General features: G+C 40.2%; 1 protein-coding gene across 4 annotated transcripts in view; it reads right to left on the bottom strand.

The window, feature by feature from the left end:
- acot7 (acyl-CoA thioesterase 7) overlaps window positions 1-18,391 on the bottom strand; it is a 57,598-nt gene that overhangs the window by 34,131 nt on the left and 5,076 nt on the right. For 2 of the 4 annotated variants that reach the window (XM_005941192.3, XM_005941190.3), the window contains exons 2-7: window positions 17,590-17,707; window positions 16,399-16,555; window positions 6,533-6,624; window positions 6,122-6,236; window positions 5,023-5,037; window positions 4,371-4,457 (exon numbers count right to left, since the gene is read on the bottom strand). In XM_005941192.3, coding sequence (XP_005941254.1) covers window positions 4,371-4,457; window positions 5,023-5,037; window positions 6,122-6,236; window positions 6,533-6,624; window positions 16,399-16,555; window positions 17,590-17,707 — 584 coding nt within the window. The remainder of the gene's footprint in view (window positions 1-4,370; window positions 4,458-5,022; window positions 5,038-6,121; window positions 6,237-6,532; window positions 6,625-16,398; window positions 16,556-17,589; window positions 17,708-18,391) is intronic. The other 2 variants (XM_005941193.3, XM_005941191.3) reach the window with 1 other exon arrangement.

Here is an 18,391-nt window from a genome sequence, read left to right as displayed (position 1 = left end):
AAAGTGTCTTGCCCAAGGACACAACGACCAGGACAGAGAGCCCGGGGATTGAACCAGCGACCTTCCGGTTACAGATACGCTTCCCAACCTCCTGAGCCACGGTCACCCCAGGTGGAAAGCTCAGGTGGAATGGTAGCTTCCAAAGCATATCTGACTTTAAGTCTTTTCTTCCCTGTTCATAGGGGAAGTTTTTACCCAAGGAACCAATTTGTCATTGTCTTGGGTTTTATATGTAGATTCCTTTTTCATTATTATCCTCCTATTATAGTTTGCTTCCTGTCTTCCTTTCCTTTTCCATTTGTATGACCAGTCCCTTCTTACCAGTTTGTCCTTGAAGGATTTTGTCCAAATTCTTCTTGTATTTGATCTGTGTTGCTTCTTTCTCTGTCATTATTATTTGTTCTTTCAGCCCGCCTTTGTGTCCTCTTGGCTACATTTCACTGTGTGTTATACTTGTATAACTATGCATGTGACAAATAAAGAACCTTGAACCTTGAATATGAACAGACACTGTTACTGTAAGAACAGACTCAAATATAGCACTGCTCATGGAAAAGCTCAAGGAAGAACAATGAGCCCATCCAGAAGAAATGTTCCTTTACAACAGTGTTGATTTTGAGGATTGTTTCACGTATGCTTTTCTGCATGTTTCCAGTAACCCCCAAGCTAGGGCTAATATGAGGCTGAAAGTATAAACCTTGAGCCAGTCTCTCCACTTGATCTGCTAACTTCAGACAGTTGTTTACTTGGCAGAGCATTGAATCTGGCAGTTACCCGTCTGATCCTGCCCACCAAGTTTTCCTGGAGCCACTCTTTCATAACCCCCTGGGTTATGAAGGGGAGTAGAAGCCTCTCCTGCTTCTAAATGTGCTGGACCAGCCAATGCTTTTCCTGTCCTTGAGTTTTTTGCCAGTCCATTTGACCCTTCTAATTTACAAATTAACTAGCAACTATTTCTGCATACGTGTCAGCTGAGGTTTTACCTGTTCTCAATCGCAGGCAGTCAATATCTGCTGTGTCACGGTGTCTGCTTCTGAGGAAAAAGTCCCCTTGCAGTCTGCCTGTGGATCATCAGTGCAGTACCTAAATCAATCTAACAGCTAACTCTCACTAATACTTGATGCTGTGCTTGAGTTCTTTTCTGTTGCTTGTTTGACAACATTATATAAGATGTATTTTTTGGTTCAGCAATGAGAAAGAGACATCCATTTGCCATCTAAGACTGGAACATTCCTCTTTGTTCACCTGCACCTAGAGGTTAAAGTGGGACGGAACGATCCAGAAAAGCATTCCTGCGCCTTCAGTTAATGAGTAATTACATCTGATGGGCTTCATGTCCTGCAGCTATTGCCACCGAGGCAGTTAAGTCACCCAAGGGACCTGCGTACATTTCCTGCAACATTTCAAATAGCTCAACAAATATGAGCAGTTTGGCACACAGTGGGTCTCCTACTTAAAGGTATAGTTGTTGTATTTTCCAGGCCAAAAAAAAATGCTAATGTGTGTTATTTTACTCTTCGCGAAGGGGAAAGATGTAATAATGAAAGGGCTAGACATGAAGATGAGAGACTATTGTCAGTGCACAGCAGAGCACAGCAGGCTAAACTGGGTGATTTGCAGTATTGTTTACAGTTTTCAGTGATGGACTAGATGCAGTGGTGCAGGGCAGAGTGCGGTCTCCATGGTCACCATTAGGTAAGGTCATGGGTTGCAGTAGAGACATTATAAGAGACAGAAATGACACTAAATTTATATGAGAATTTTTCAACTGCAAAGATGGTGGCAGATACACCTTCCAGAGGAAAACAGCTTTTAAACCCGTATTTGTGAGATAAGTTGGCAAATTCTGAACCGATATTCTGCGCATGCAGTTTTTGTTTTATGTTTAATGTTAATCAAAAACTAATCTAGATAATCTTTCAAAATAAGTGTGTTTAGGTATGGCTGCAGGAATCGCTTCTAGGTGCCCTTTTGAAAGAGTCATCGATTTAAATTTAAACCAATAATGCTCTTTAGCAGAACTTGCCAAATACTACTTTTATGCTGCCTTTATACAGGCTAGAAACTGGAAAGTAGCCCTGATGGTTGATGGTTGATTTAACATATGTATGGAAGAACTTAGCTGGCAAAATCCACAAAGAGCGTCAAGCCTGAGAAACAGACTTATTTGTTATGGAGTCATTTCCCTCCAGTGCACTGGTACACCAATATTTATTGTTCCCCCACCTGCAAAATCCCACTTTAACCTCCACCTACACAGAACCTACACAGACATGGGTTACTCTGCCTTTACTTTAACACAAGCATTAACACCAAAAAACAAACACAGTATATACTATATTATATTTATGTCTTTCCTTGCTGCTATCTTCTTCTGCGCCTCTAAATCTGTCTCACTTTGCCCAAACCTGTTTGCCTTACTGTATGTTCTCCACTCTGAGCAGCTGTTTCATCCTCCACAACTCCCTGCAGAATTTTCATACTGTACTGAGGCAGTGAATGGGCTGACCTGTCCCTGCGTTGAATACTAAACAGCATGTCATTCATGCTCTTTGTTTTACTTGCGTGAGAATGACAAAGAAGTCTGACAGACGCAGATGACAAATGGCAGACGGCAACTTGAAAACACTGAGCTCCGAAATGGCTTGTCAGCAGCTGTTAGTGAATCAATCACACAGTGTGAATAAAACTAAAAGCACTTTTAAAATTTCACTTTTTACTGATTTGAGCAAATAGCAAGTTTTGGTTGTTTTCTTACATTATCTTTGATGTGCACTCACCAGCCTCTTTCTTAGGTACACTTGATCAACTCAATAAACGAAGTATCTTATCAGCTCATCACATAGCAGCAACTCAGTGAATATAGGCATATCAATATTTGAGTATCAGAAAAGTGATTTAACTGACTTTGAACGTGGCACAGCTGTAGGTACTAAACCACTCATCTACTGGGATTTTCCCACACAACCATCTCTAAGGTTTAAAGAGGATGGTCTGAAAAAGAAAAATATCCAGTGAGTGGCAGTACTCTGGAAATGGTCAAACTGCATTGAATTGATAGTCAGGCACCAGTAACTCAAATAACAACCAAGTTATAACCAGGACATGCAGAGGAGCATCTCTGGAGACACAACAAAACAAGCAGTGAATCCGTGGTCTGTAGCAGCAGAAGATCATACCGGGTGCCACTCCTCTCAGCACTGAACAAGAAACTGAGGCTATAGTTTGCACAATCTCACCAAAATTGTACAATAGAACATTGGAAACATGTTGAATTCTCATTTTCTGCTGCAGCATTCAGATGTTAGGGGCAGAATTTGGTGTCAACAACATGAAACCATGGATCCATCCTGCTTGTTTTAGTGCTTCAGGTGATGGTGGTTTAATGGTGCACGAGATATTTTCTTGGCAAACTTTAGGCTCCATCATTTAAATGCCACAACCTACCTGAGTATTGCTCTTGATAGTGAGCATCCTTCTATGACCACAGTGTACCCATCTTCTGATGGCTGCTTCCAGTAGAATAACAAACCATGTCATAAAGCTCAAATCATCTCAAACTAGTTTCTTGAATATAACAGTTAGTTCCCTGTATAGAAATGTTCTCCACAGTCACCAGATCTCAATCCAGTAGAGCACCTTTGTGATGTGGTGGAACAGGATATTCACATCATGGATGTAGAGCCAATAATACTGCAGCAACTGTGTGATGCTGCCATGTAAACATGAACCAAAATCTCTGAGAAATGTTTCCAACACCTTGTTGAATCTATGCCATGAAGAATTAAGGCAGCTCTAAAGGCAAAAGGAGGTCCAGCCCAGTACTAGTGAGGTCTACCTTATAAAGTATCCAGTGAATGTGCATAGAATACAGTAGCATCAGCTACTGTTGTGTGTAGGCTCTTCATACAAATAATTAGTAAGCAGCAGTCAACATCCGACCCATTCATTCATGTAATATAGCTTTGGATGTGAAGAAAATATATATGCTTAAGACTGGATTAAGGCTAAGAGGAAGTATGAAGCCTTCATTAGTTTGAACCATGTAATGCTATGTTAATTTGCCCTCTTTGATAGTGTGAAAATGTATTTCTATCTTTAACAGCTTAATAATTTATTCTATAAATGAAGTTTCAGTCATGACTAATGAGTCATGTGTTTAATAACACTGAGTTTATAGAAGACACATCTAAAAGCCAGACTGTAGTTAACCTAAATCTTCATCAAGAATTTAGTGTGTTTTTTCATGTCCCCTCATGCTGTAGCATAAAAAAATGCTAAATGCTCAGCTCTCAGATACATATTAGTGTATGAAATTAACTGTACAACATTTCATCAGTGAATGTATCTAGAAAAAGAAATAGACTAACCTCCATGAACATAGTCATGTAGTGTACAGTCTGAAGGGCCCACCAGATGAATCAGGCTCGACTGGCTAAAGCCAACAGTGTGCTTTTCTGCAAGGCAAACAGACAAACACCCATTCAACAGAAAAATAAAAAAATAATAAACAATTTAAGGTAGAGCTTTACGAACAGGGCTATTGTATCATTCAATATAAGCCATTTACCAATATATTGGTACTGATATGTATAACCAGCAGTGACAAATTAAGATTTGAAACAGAAAAAAAAAGGGAAGGATGGGAGAAACACCCTTCGGACATGTTATGTGGAGTGGGTTTGCAGAGTTTGTCCACCAGAGGGCACTCTTGCAACTTCCCCGTTGGCAAGGCACTTAGCAAAGGCACATACACAACTAATCCACAATTTTACTGTTATATTGTGTTAATAATGACTCAAAAACAAGTGCACATAATAAATAAACAGGGAATTATGTTTGTTTTGTGTTTCTGAAAGAAACAAATCTGTCTATCTGTATCAGTCTTAAAATATGTCTGTATCGGTCAGCCTAAAAAAAATTGAATTCATTTAAAAATAAAATGTGTGAGCAAAGCAAGCCAATGCCAACAACACCTTCATGCATAAATAGATTCTGCCATGCTACTTGCTGATCACATACCTTTTGGTGGATCCTCTGATGAAGCAGCGTGACAAAATTAGGGAATTCGATTAGAGTCTTTACAGTTTTAATATGGATGAATACATGTATATAGCACCTAATGATGAATACAATACTTTTAATGCACACCTGTAAATGTAGAGCACATGACCACTCAATCCTACAACATGTAAACAAGAAGCAGAGGCCTGACTACTTATAGAAAATACTACAAAAGAAGAAACATAAAAGTAGAAGAAGAAAATAAAACAGATGTCTTTGCCTGGACATTTAGTGAGAGTGGTGCTGAAACTGGTGAGATCAGAGTGTGAATGTTAGATTGAAAGCACTTAAACGGAGAAATAATTGTTGGTATGAATGGATGAATGAGCCATGTTGTGTGAAGCACTTTAAGTCATCAAGTGGAGTAAAAAAGCGAAATATAAGAACCAGCCAATTTGCCATTGGTGTGTGAAGACAGTCAAAGTAAAACACATACTTTAGTGGCTCTGAAAAAAATCGGCTTAGGAGGTGTTTTTAAAGCTAACTCAAGAGGGTATCACCCCCTGCCAGAGAAAGAAAGCCTCAGAAATGAGAAAAGAAGTGCCCACGCAGCAGTGTTTCCAAATGGATCCATTTCTGAGTTCTTCAAGTGCTCTTGTGAGGATGCTAGGGCCCACGTGTTTACATGTTAAATGTTTAAATGTATTCCTGTGGACGCGCTCTGAGAGCACTCCAGGGATTCTTCACTTGCTTGATTTATCATTGTTTTATCTTGATATTCAGCAATAATATCTCTGTGTTTTAACTTTGAAAAAAGCATTTGCTTTTGACTTCCTGCTGCAGCTCAGCATGAATTCATGGTGCCAGCAGTGAAAATACATCAAAAAACTAATTGCTTCTCCCGTCACTGCATTAATTGGGCAACAACAAAGATGGCTGTACAGTATTTTTAGTATTTTTATGGCATACTATTAGCAAACCCCATGAGGGAGGAAATGGAAGAAATTTCACTCATATCTGCATCATCACTGAAAACTTGTAAGATAGGGAAACGACTTCTATAGCTGTGGTTTTGTATCTGCAAACTGATATGGGACCCTGAGCTTGAATATATTACCTGGGTTGGGTGGAGATGGCATCATCTCTTCAGGCCTCGCCTTGGTCTCCAATCTCTCCATCTTCTGAGCCTCATAGCGCTTCCTGCCCTCCTCCTCTTGTTCAGCACTAGCATACTGTAGAAAGAATATATTCAACATGCTGAACACTTGTGCATAGATCCACTCGAACACCACTCTCTGCACAAATGCACAAGGAGTACAGCAAAGAATTGCAACAAGCAGGTATTCAAAACAAAGATGAGTGAAAGGGACTTTTCACATTGTTAAATGTCAGTCATTTCTATCTTGACCATATAGCCTTGCTCGTGTCATTTTAGATGTGGGGCTGGGGGAAGGTGGGTGGAAAGGTCACTGAGACACAGAGAAGCTGCCACAATTTTAAGATGCAAGCAATTTGAGTTTCCATGTACCTTGATGGGTGGCACCTCCATGATCTTGTCAACATTTTGCAGAGAGCAGGGGACGTACCACAGTGCTGCCTTGTTGGCCAGCTTTTTGGCACCTGCAGTCACAGAGAAAAGGTTGAGTACTTGTCCTAGGGAAAATGTCAGGGAACGCGTCATTTCTACCAAATGAAGAAGCAACGTTTTTGTGACCATAATCTAATTGGCGAGAAATTTTGACATCTTGATGTCTTTCAAATAAAACAACAATGGAGCAAAGAATTTTGAAACGGCTGTTGTCAAAACAGACACTTTTATTAATACCACAATAAAGGCCACTTCAGTTTTTAACAAGTCAATTGGCGCTGCCTGTTTGCAAAAGATTCGTCTTTCTTGTGAAAAGAAAGGAGAAGAAAACACTTTGTGTTCAAACACAATAGTTGTTGCCTGTTCAGAAAACAAGTACTCACAGTCACGTAGCTAGCTAAGCCCGGCATATCTGTAAATCCTGAATTTTCTGCATTTCAGTGTTGTAATTATGAAACCAATGAAACCATGGCAACTCATTCATCATCAAGTGTCTGCACAAATATGTATGTTGGTTATACCACAGTGTAATGCTTTGGCAGTTGGAGACTGTAGCACTGACTCTGAATTCCTACAGAAAATTCAGAACGAGATGATCAGAAAACAAAACTCATAGAAGTCACATTACATCGCAATCAGCCAGAAAGGTTGTCATAGTGATATATCTGTTCTACTCTGCCCACACTTTTTCACTTAATTTGCTAACACACACAGAGAGAGAGGGGCTATTTTAGGTTGGCGTTGTTATGGCACGCAGATTAAAGGCAGCATCGGGGCAGCAGGTTGAAGTGAAATTACTGTTTTAAAGGGTTTTTTACCTACAATATCCGATTAACTTTTTCAGCTCTCGAGCTTTGAAGTCCTTTTTGAGGCCTGAATGAGCAAAATGTTTTATTGAACGTCTTGCATTTTTATTACGATAACTTGAGTCAAATTTCATAAATGTGCATGACCACAGGCTTAAAAATAAGGCATCTTTACAGCCTTAGAGAAAATATGTCATTTAATATGTGTCTCAGCGGTGAACCAGCTGGGATATTTGCATGAGAACATGTGAAGTTAAGAGAAGAGAGCTGAGCGAGCAGCTTTTAACAGGCTACTCCTGGGAAAATAGCATTTGCATTTTACACCCGAGTTAAAAACTGTGCAGACAGCCAGGCCTCGTTGCCATGCCAACCATGCTTCTTTCCTCCTCCTCTCATTTGTGCCCGCCTTTGTCAGCAACCAGGAAGTTGCCCACAGGAAAAAGGGAGGGATATTTACATATCCTTGACTCTACCCAAGACTGAGTGACTCTACTCTATTATTAGCTACTGATGGACCTTGAAGTGAACTGTGTTTAGGGTGGTGGGAGAAGCGAGAAGGGAAGAAGAAAGGATGGATGAACCATTCCCAGTACGACTGATGCCCTTTTTGATCGAAAAGAAACCAGATAACCGGCTTTGAATTTAAAATCCCTCTACATCAAATGGAGACAATGTCAATGTTTGACCATATCCTCGTCCAGGCTGCAACCTTTTATCCTTCACAGTTCATCTACTGAAACAGCACATATTCTTTTGCATCACGCTTACAGGCATAGCACATTTTGAAGGCAAGACAAATTTGAGGCAGACCTTGAAAATACAACAGTTTCACAATGTGCCCCTTAGGGCTAATTATTAGACCTTAAGATAACTCTGCATGCTTTTCTCAGGGACACAAAGTACACATATGATCCCATGCAGTGAAAGTTGTTTATTTTCACTGTTTCTTCAAGATTTTTATGTGCAGTATCAGAAGAAGCAGTCTATGTTCTGCCAAAAACAAAAATAAATTATGCAAAATCTAAAATATACCCTCAGCGCAATTAGAAAGCATTTAGATAACTTTCATTTAGCATTTGTTGTGTATAACGGGGACATAGGTTAGCATTCACTTCACAACAGGGAGTGTATGAGTTTGAGCCTTTCTGCTGTTTTTTTTACTGTGTTTGGTGATTTTCTTTGCACCCCAGTTTGCTCCCACAGTCCAAAGTACTGCATGTTAGATTAAACGTTGATATGTGTACTGTAGGTACAGATATGAGTAAGCTAAAACTTTATGTCATCTGTGAGACTGGAAAAGTGCAGCGGACATGTCAGTTTAGTCCTAAAAGTAGCAATTTATGTAATATAAATCAGTAGGTTTCCTCATATGTAATATGGCCCCCTTGTTAAAGGTATATTTTTTTCTGTCACAACATCAAGGAATAAATAGTGCCCTTAAAGCTGTAAGCTAATGATAGTTATATGAGAGCAGATGGGTGCTGGTGCAATAAGCTGTACGTTTTACGTCCAATGGATTTGATTAGTCGACTAATCGCAAAAATAATCGGTCACTAGTCGACTATCAAAATAATCGTTTGTGGCAGCCTTAATTAGGGCTGCCACGATTAGTCGACTAGTCACGATTACGTCGACTATTAAAATCGTCGACGACTAATTTAATAGTCGACGCGTCGTTTGAAGCTTTGTAAGATCCCAAAAGACGCAGGAATAAGTAGCAGGATTTAAGAGTGTAATAACGCACTGAAACAGAAGATGGCAGCACTGCATGTACAAGGATGCCAGCTGCCGTTAAACCCCGAAGAAGAAGAAGCTGTGTCCCAGAATTCATAGCGCAGCCCAGCTCAGTTTCCAACAATGGCGGCAGCTAGTTAGTTCTAATATTACTCTTATTATTCTTTTTGGGTCACAAAATAAAGTTTAACATATTTTCAGGCGAGAATGTAGCTGTGTAAACTTCAAATATGTGCTCAGTTTATCAAGACACCACATACTTTCAAAAGCGCTCCGACGTTTTCGGAGACGTCTGTTACCCACTAGCACGATAGCTAGCCGGGGGAAAGGCTCACTAGAGCCCGTGAGAACACCGGACTCCTGGCATATCGTTTTCAAACCCACCGCCGTCTTTCGCTACTCAGGTTAAACATGATATATAAGTCACTTAGATAACTTGTTATGTTTTTGTTTGGCTTTTTTTAGTATGTTATTTGTTCCTGAGTGAATCGGTTTGGCTGAGATTAAAGTTAAAGTTTTTACACAGCTGAATAAACATCAAGCAAACAACTAATCAGCAGAAGTGTGAGATGCTCGAGAATTTACTCCGGTGTCCTGTTATATTTTAGATAGCAAGGAGTTTATTAAACTTCAGCGAAACAATCTGCAAATTTCATTAAAATTTAATAAACTATCATTTTGTCTTTATTTTTAGTTAGCACATACCTTAAACACTTAAGTTTAAGACTGTTCTTTGTAGGCAGGCACCAATCACTACCCACTGTCAAGGGTACAACCGTAGACGACACAGCCCCACTGACGAGCTGAAGCAGCCTTTAAGTTGCTTTTTAAGGTCAGTATCGTCTGACTGTTTGCATGTAAAAGTGACCATTACTAGAAAAGTGGTTGATTTTGACACGTGTCTACAGACTCACAAAAGCTGGGTCTGAACTAGCAGGAGGAACAGCTTGCTTACTTAGTTTGGATTTACGAATTGCAGAATAGGAAGATTTTTGGCTCCATGAACCACGGGCACAAATCTGCTCTGTCAAATTTCTACACTCTGCGCTAACGGATCTCGCTTGACTTTGGGGATGATTTTTCAAGTTCAGGCAGTGACAGCTTTGGAACAAGGGCCTGCATAAATGGTAAAAGGCATTATGACAGCTGAGAGAAATGGCACCTAGCAGTGGCAGGCACCTTTTTTCCCCCCTCCAATATATATGGGGTGTCAGTGGAGCAAGACCAGTGCAGCGGTGCAGTGAGTGCTTTAATGTGCAAAATTGCAACTGCCTGTGCAAGAAAGGACATTGCACGTGATACAAGCCAACTAGTATCACTTGGCTCTTCTTACAGGAGTATAACATCACTAAAAGGACAGCTTCACCTTCTGAAGAGACAGGCAAAAATAAAAACCCTCATTATGGAACAAGAATCCAATAGGTGTTGTTTTGTAAGTACTACACAGACACTCTTTTAGCATAATATGCAGCAGCATTTAAAACACTAAGCTGTGTCATATTTAATTAGAAATAAGAGCATTTTGGTATTGATCTCACGGCTCATGGGTGCTTATGTTGGTGGGGGTGGTAGGGGACAACGTCCCTCCAGCATGACTCATACATCTTCCAGTTCCTTTAATCTAAGTTTAAGGCATCAATCAGGACTTCATAGTAAAATTCACACTTTCTGTTCAAATGAAAACCTTTTAGGCAGTCCCAGTCTGACAACCTCAGTGTGTGTAATTTCTCACCTTTCCTGCTCTTCCTTCCTGTCCTTTACCCGATATCTTTCCTTTTTCTTTCACCATGAGCTATTTCACTTGATTTGTGTCTTTTACTGATTCACCTCTGTGCTCTCCCCTTGGTCTCTTACTCACTCGCCTTAATTCTCTCTCGAAGCAGAAAAAAGACCCTGTTTTCTTTTCTCCTTCCTGAACAGCCTGTTCCAGGCTCTGAGACAGTGCAGAGGGGATCGTTCTTGGTACTTGATCCCCATGATCAAAACCACAGATTTTCCATTGTGCTCAGCCAAGGCTCCATTACTTTTAATAATACTACATTCCCTCTCTGGGGAATGTTACAGCCTGATAGGAATAGATTAAATCATGGCAGCAGCGGAGTTTCTAACAGTGCTTTCTGAGTGAGGATTATCTGATACTCAATGTAAACTTTTTTTTAATATTTGTTTGTGCTTAGCACACTGAATTGAACATCGTTACTGCGAGGACCTCTCTTCTCAATCAAAATAAAGATCTGGAAAATCCAGCTGTGAGACAAAAAGCTTCTGCACAGTTGACAGACTCCATTGTGAGTCCACATAAACAACTCCCTGTTAAACTAAACTAACCTTCATTTTCTTGTAGCATCATGTTTTTTAAAAAAAAAGTAAGAGATGCCTTCATATCAAACCAGTCTTGTGCTTTATTGTTAAGGGTTTTTGTGTGGTATTTTTAAGTATATTGTTTTCTGTGTTAGATTTAAACACATTTTCTTCATATAAATATATTAATGACAATTACGCTATTACAAAAAAAAAGCATGATCGGGTTTTTTTTATGTTGCTGAGCTGAATTTAAAGCTAAAACAATCCATTTTAGATGTGTTTGTATGTTCTTGTAGCACTCTGAGGATGTGCAGTTCTGTGACCTACCAGGACAGGAACTATCATGGTTACAACATTTTAAGCATCAAACCCACAATGCTGCGCTCTCAGCTCTCTCCCTGCTCATGTGTGTTGAACAGGAGGGATTTGTGTATGTCGTGTTCATGTGAATGTGCGCCAGAGTGCAACACAAGTAGCATTGCATATATATATATGCGAGTCCCATGAGTGACTGAGCACAAGCACATTATATGAATGTACAGAGCGCACGTGTGTATGTGTGTGTGCATGTGTGTGTGTGCGTGTATGTGCACATTCTCTAAAGTGGCGAGTGTTTGTGTGTGTGTGAGAGAGTGTGGCATTTCATTATGTATGTGTATTCTCACATCTGCAAATCTGCACGTGCTGTAGTGTGTGTAGGTCTGACTGTGAGTGCATGTGTATGTTAGTACGCATGCGCAATCCCCCCAGCAGGGACAATCATCACGGCTCGTGCCCACAGTAGGCAGCCTTACCCTGAGGGTCTGTGACTGAGGCCTGCCTGACGAGATGCTGCCTGACTGACTGTGGAACCTGGATGATTGCCTCCTCCACATACACACGCGCGCGCACACACACACACATACATATTAAATAAATGCAAAGATCCTTGCACAAAGAGTGCAAGATACAAGGAGCATGCACATTAACATCTGCACAGAGCTAAAAAAGCATGCATGGCTGCACAAATGCACACCCTGTGATGTACACCAGAAAATACACAAAGTGCATATTCTGGTCTACAACTGGTAAAATCCTTTGTTCTGTATTACTGTTTTAAGCAATCCATCAATCTTCTGCCTTGGAAAAGAGCTGGTCGGGAATATGTAAAACCTGCCAGTCCTGTCTCGGTATGTGTTCTCTTTTAGCAAGAAGGAAACTGTGCTCATTCAGTGTGGGTGTGAGAACACGTAGGTGTGTGATTTCTTTTTCTGTGTCTAAAGTGTCCACATATGAGGCTCTGCATGCATGCAGGTCATCCCTGCACAACCCCGTGTGTGTATGGGCGTGGGTCAGTGTGTTGGGTACGTGCATGCGTTGTGACGGAGAATGTGTGCAGGTACATCCACTTGGCATCCGTGTCTGACTGGGCCACATTGTGTGAGGCCTGATGCTAAGCCAACATGACAGAAGCAAATAATGTCTGCTCCCGTTATCTTCTCTTCCCTCTCTGCCCTGCAGGAACCTTTTAAAGGGCCAAACACAGACGAAAACCCACATGCATGTATGAAGTGCGCATGGAACATCCAAATATGCATTCAAAAAATTAGGCACAAAAGTGCACATCTAACAAGAATACAAACTAAAAACATGTGCTCGGCCACAGCTGAGCATACTGTATTCTACTGAGATTTGGACAAAAATAGATCCATTAAATGCATAACCATTGGCTTTTAGCAGCTGCGCCAACTCAAATGCACAGCCATAGTTACAGTATAGAAACAAATATGACCCACTTCCTGTAAATATGACCTACTACACCACCAAGCTGCTGCTCCTTCTCGGGCTCTCCTTTAAATGTTTAATGAAGTCTTTCACATTGCCAGCTCACTTTACTATATGCAGGTTTCGATCGCTTCAAATGATTAATATCTGTAGCAGTTTTGTACTTTTGTTTTCTTCTCTTCTAAATAACATGACCCCTAGCTACTTAACTGATCTCCTCAACCCAAAGAGAGCACTAAGATCCTCCAGCCAACTGCTCCTAATGCAACCAAGGTCTCGTTTAAAAACCAGAGGTGACCGTGCATTTTCCATCGCTGCCCCTAGACTCTGGAATTATCTCCCAGTCGAAATTCGTACTTTGGAATCAATTCAATCGTTCAAATCTCGTTTAAAAACACACTTGTTTAACTTAGCTTTTGAAACAAATTAGTTTGACTTTCATTCGGCCTGCACTACACCATGTAAATGCAATTTTAAGTATAATTGTACTATTTGTTCTTTGTTCTGCCCGCACTGCGGTTTTATTGTGAAGCACTTTGATGTACACTAGTCTTTTAAATGTGCTATATAAATAAACTTTGACTTGACTTTGTTTTGGGGGGGTATTTGTGACTAACATAAGTTGCTGTTAAGTGTGAACCAGGAAAACAGTGTACTTTTTACAGTACATAAAATTTAGCATACAATATAAACTAATTCTATTACTGTGCTTGGCCCACACAGCCTCCAGAGACCTCAGTAGCAAAGTTTGGTGTCCCAGAGGAACTCACCTCCATGCCTGCTCCCACCCCGGGCTACAACTCCTCTTATTTACACTACACCCACATTGCCCTGACACTAAACCTACACTCAAACCCTCAGAACGAATCCTTTTTCTTTGTTTATGCGAGTGTAGTTATAGATTTTTCACTCTCAAGAGAACAGAAAATTTAGAAATTAATAATGATTGAAAGTACCAGAAGATGCATTGTGTCATTTTCTATAACTGTGGACTACTGCTTTAAAACCTATTACATATTGCAATGCAAATTAGGATTTCTTAGCATGTTTTCTAAGACAAACTTGATGTGAATAAATAGTGAATATAGGAATGGAAGCTAGATTCCATTTTATTGAAAATGCCTCCCCTGTTAGAAATGTTTGAACCAAATTGAACAATGCTTCGAGTCCATGTGCTTGCTTCCTGATCTCCCCCTCATTAGGGGTCCTTCCTAACGGGCCATTCACTGTAGAGGGCTGTCCATTCTGGTGCCTGCACGTATGTATGCTGCTCTCCACCTGTCACCTCATATCTGTGCCTCCGCCTCCGTCAACCTGCTTTCAGCCCAGCAACCAGCCAACCAACCAGTATAAGCCTGTTGCTAGGGCAACGGCTGTCTAGGGGATACTTCTTTTGTTTCCCACACCTCCTTTTTCTCATCCTTCTTTCTATCTCTTCGCTACTCTTGCTATTTTTCCTCTTAAATTCTCTTTGCTATCTTTTTCCCCATCGATATGTCTGTCTGCTGCTCTCCATCTGCCTCTCTTTCCATTTCCTCCCGTCTTTAGTTTCACCAGCTGAAAGATGGACACCACCACTGCACAACTATTAAAATTTGCTTTTCTTTCATACTTAAAAACTGCACCTGGTGTAAACTGCCAAAACTCACAGATAACCCCCTAATTACATACTTTACAGTGCCTTAAGACATTAAATTTGTAGAGACATTTATCACAGGCAGACTTCTGTCCCCGTGCCATTTAAAGGTTCAGATACAGCAACCCAAAGTGGTCTCTGCATCTTTACCTAAGGTACTCTGAGAATTGCAGGAGCCTGTGTGTTCAAGTTAACCTGCACACATATAAATAAAGTGTATTACGTGTATTACAGAATTAGAAACATCATCAGTTGCCAAATACTCTAGAAATCAGGATCGCTCTTACATTCTGTTCCCCCATCACAGCACGTAATGCAGTCCCTTGTGAAAGCAGAGTTTCATTATTCATGCTGCCACAAGCAGTACCACTTACTATGTGCTGCCCTCTTGTGATCAAACAGCGGAATATCACAATGAAGTCATTTTTCATTGATCGTTAAGTATTCCAATTTTCCAGAAGTGATGAAATATTTCCATAAGAAGTCTTTCCAATTTAAGAAATAACGTGTGAAACACAGAGATAAATTCCGATTCATAAATATTTCTTCCTGACAGTGAGACAAAGAGATAAAGACAAAACTAATGTTTGACTTGCACAAATAACCAGACAAAAAGTTGCACCTATGCACTTTTTACACCATAACGCTTACTGCTAAACTTTCACACACACGTTTGCTTTTTTGCTTTTTTTTTTAATGTCACATGTTAATCTTTTGAATAATTAACAGAGCTCTTTGAGAACTGATTAAGATATTTCCAAGCAAAAGATCCAAATAGTTACTTGTTCCAGATTCCCCAACACAAGATTATTAGTTGCAGCCCCAATTTTTACAGTACATGCTGAACATGCAGATATTTGTATATCTGTGTTTGTCAACTTTATCTTTCTGTAGTCAACTTCCTGTTTCAATGTTTACCATACCATTGGTTCTCTGAAATGATGAGAATGAGGCTAAAGGTGAACAATGATGCACAGATAAAGTAGTGCGACTCAAACAAAATCATCCAGGAAGCAGAAATCCTACATCAATGTGCATGCTGATGTGCAGTTAACCACTGCTGGTTAGATTCCACTGGACACATAAATCCCCTTTGGGTTTGTTTAGGATATAAAAATCGGTCAATTAAAAATTGCAGATCTTTCCGCTGTGGTTACCCCTTGTGGCAAGGGAGCAGTCAAAAGTAGCTTGCTTAATGTTAAATTTATCTTATAACAAACAGTTTTTCTGTAAACTAAGCAGGATTAAAATCGTTTGTGTGAATTAAATTCCCTTTCATTATTAACTGAAAAATGCTATGAAACGGTTCCCAAACAGGTTTAATGTGTGTGTGTGTGTGTGTACCATGTTTACATATCTTTGTAGGGAACAAAAATTGTAATGTTACTATACTTGTGGGGACCAACAGTCTTTATGGGGACAAAATGCCCACCTCCACAAGTTTGAAGGTATTTTTGAGACTCAAAATGTGGTTTTAGTGACAGGGTTACATTTAGGTTATGGTTAGGTTTAGGCTAAGGGTCAGGGTTAGGCATTCATTTTTGAATATCACAGCGATTCACCTGTGAGGATATTCTCAGCCATGACTTTGACCTGGACCTCCAGCGAGTGCTTGGAGGTGTGCGTGATCTCAGCAGTGACGTGGGTGACCTCGCCAATGAACACGGGGGACAGGAACTCTGTCTTCTCCACCCGAACCAGAGCTGCCAAGCAGCGGTCCTATACAAGACAAACAGCAGACTCAAAACTTATACACACATAGTCACATAATCACAACATCTGACTGCAATGGCAGGAATCTGGAAATTGCTCTGCTGGAAGATCAGAGGGAAAATCTGGTTTAAAATCCTGAGTCACTGAGGTTGATTCCCCCAGTTACATGACTGTACACTGAGTGATAAAAATAATACCACTGAGCAAGGTTGTATAGTCCAAATGAGGTTAATGAAGTGTACAACTGCAGATGTCACTGTCTGTGAGGCACTGTCGCCTCGCAGCAAGAAGGTCCTAGATTCAAATCCAGGCTGGGATTGTGTGTTCTCCCCTTTGTCTGCATGGGTTCACTCTGGGTGCTCTGGCTTCCTCCCACAAAGACATACACAGGGTTTCGATTAATTTGAGATTTTAAACTGGTTTTAGGTGTGAATGTGAATGATTGTCTGTCTCTTTGTGTCAGCCCTGTGATTGGCAGGCTATATCCTAGCCCAGTACAATGAATAAGTGGAAGAATTGGATGGATGGATGGATGGATGGATGGATGGATGGATGGATGGATGGATGGATGGATGGATGGATGGATGGATGGATGGATGGATGGATGGATGGAAACTTCACTAATTTGATAAATATGTTTTTAATGCTAGTATAACTGCAAGTTAGACAGAAATAACTCCCTTTTGAGATTTTGTATTTCCTTTATTGTGTTTTTAATTAATTTTTCACATTTTTTTAAACTTTTTTTAAAATTTGAGTTGTAAAAGTAATGGTTATCATTTCTTAGTTTCTTGCATTAATTTCTGTCAATTCACACTTATAGTACAGAAGTTTTCAACACTATTATTCACAACATATTTTAGTCTCTTTATTCAGGTGCTAAAAAATAGAAACATTTAGTACTGCAGTGCATTATATAAATGACACCTCTCTGCTACAAAAAAATGAACATTAGAGGAACTTATGGAGAACTTCCTTGACTTCATTTATCCAACAGTACGATAGCACAGTCCAGAAAGACAGTGGCTGTTGTCTCTTACCCCGTTCTGTGTGTTGCAGTGCCGCGTGCCGACAATGCATCCGGCTTCCTCTATCATCTTGAGGATGTTGCCACCGTGGACGTTGCCCGCAACGTTGGCATCGTCTGGCCGCATAATCCTGCAATAATTAATGAATGCATTACTACGATTCAATTCAATTGTATTTACACAGCGCCAAATCCCAACAACAGTCGCCTCAAGGCCCTTTATATGACCCATGACTTTCGGTCTGATTCACATTCAAATTTGTGTCATTATCTTTTTATTACATATCACCAACTGTATTATAAGCTTCCCGAATAGTGTTATCAAGCAGTGCACGCAGTATGTTTTTCTTCTTGTTTTTCAGGTTAAGTCACCTTAAGGTTAAGTACCTACTAACCACTAGTTTTATGAAACTTTGTCCAAAACAACCACAAAGACAAAAATGAGAAACTTTTTTTTTAAATGCCAGAAAGTCACTCATGTGCTGCATCTTTGCACATAACAAGCCGATAATGCAGCTCTCCATGTCTCCACACTGCATCACAGCTTAAACACAGCATCATTATCGCAGACGGTGCATGAAGTGGCTCCACTTCTTCAGTGTATGGATAAACGAGTCGTACCAGTTATACCTGGTGTAATCACTTTACGCACTGTTAATCCAAAATGTACAAATGTCTAACCACAATAATGCAGTGCGCCACTGCACTGACTAATTCTGTGACACACACGGTTAGGATTTAGACTGTGTGTGTATGTGCGTGTGTGTGTGTGTGTGTGTGTGTGTGTGTGTGTGTGTGTGTGTGTGTGTGTGTGT

This window comes from Haplochromis burtoni, unplaced genomic scaffold (assembly GCF_018398535.1).
Source record: "Haplochromis burtoni strain Fernald_Lab_line unplaced genomic scaffold, NCSU_Asbu1 Contig_60, whole genome shotgun sequence".
Classification (NCBI taxonomy): Eukaryota; Metazoa; Chordata; class Actinopteri; order Cichliformes; family Cichlidae; genus Haplochromis; species Haplochromis burtoni.
Note: the sequence above shows the minus strand (reverse complement) of the source record. Positions and strands in the feature narration are given on the sequence as shown.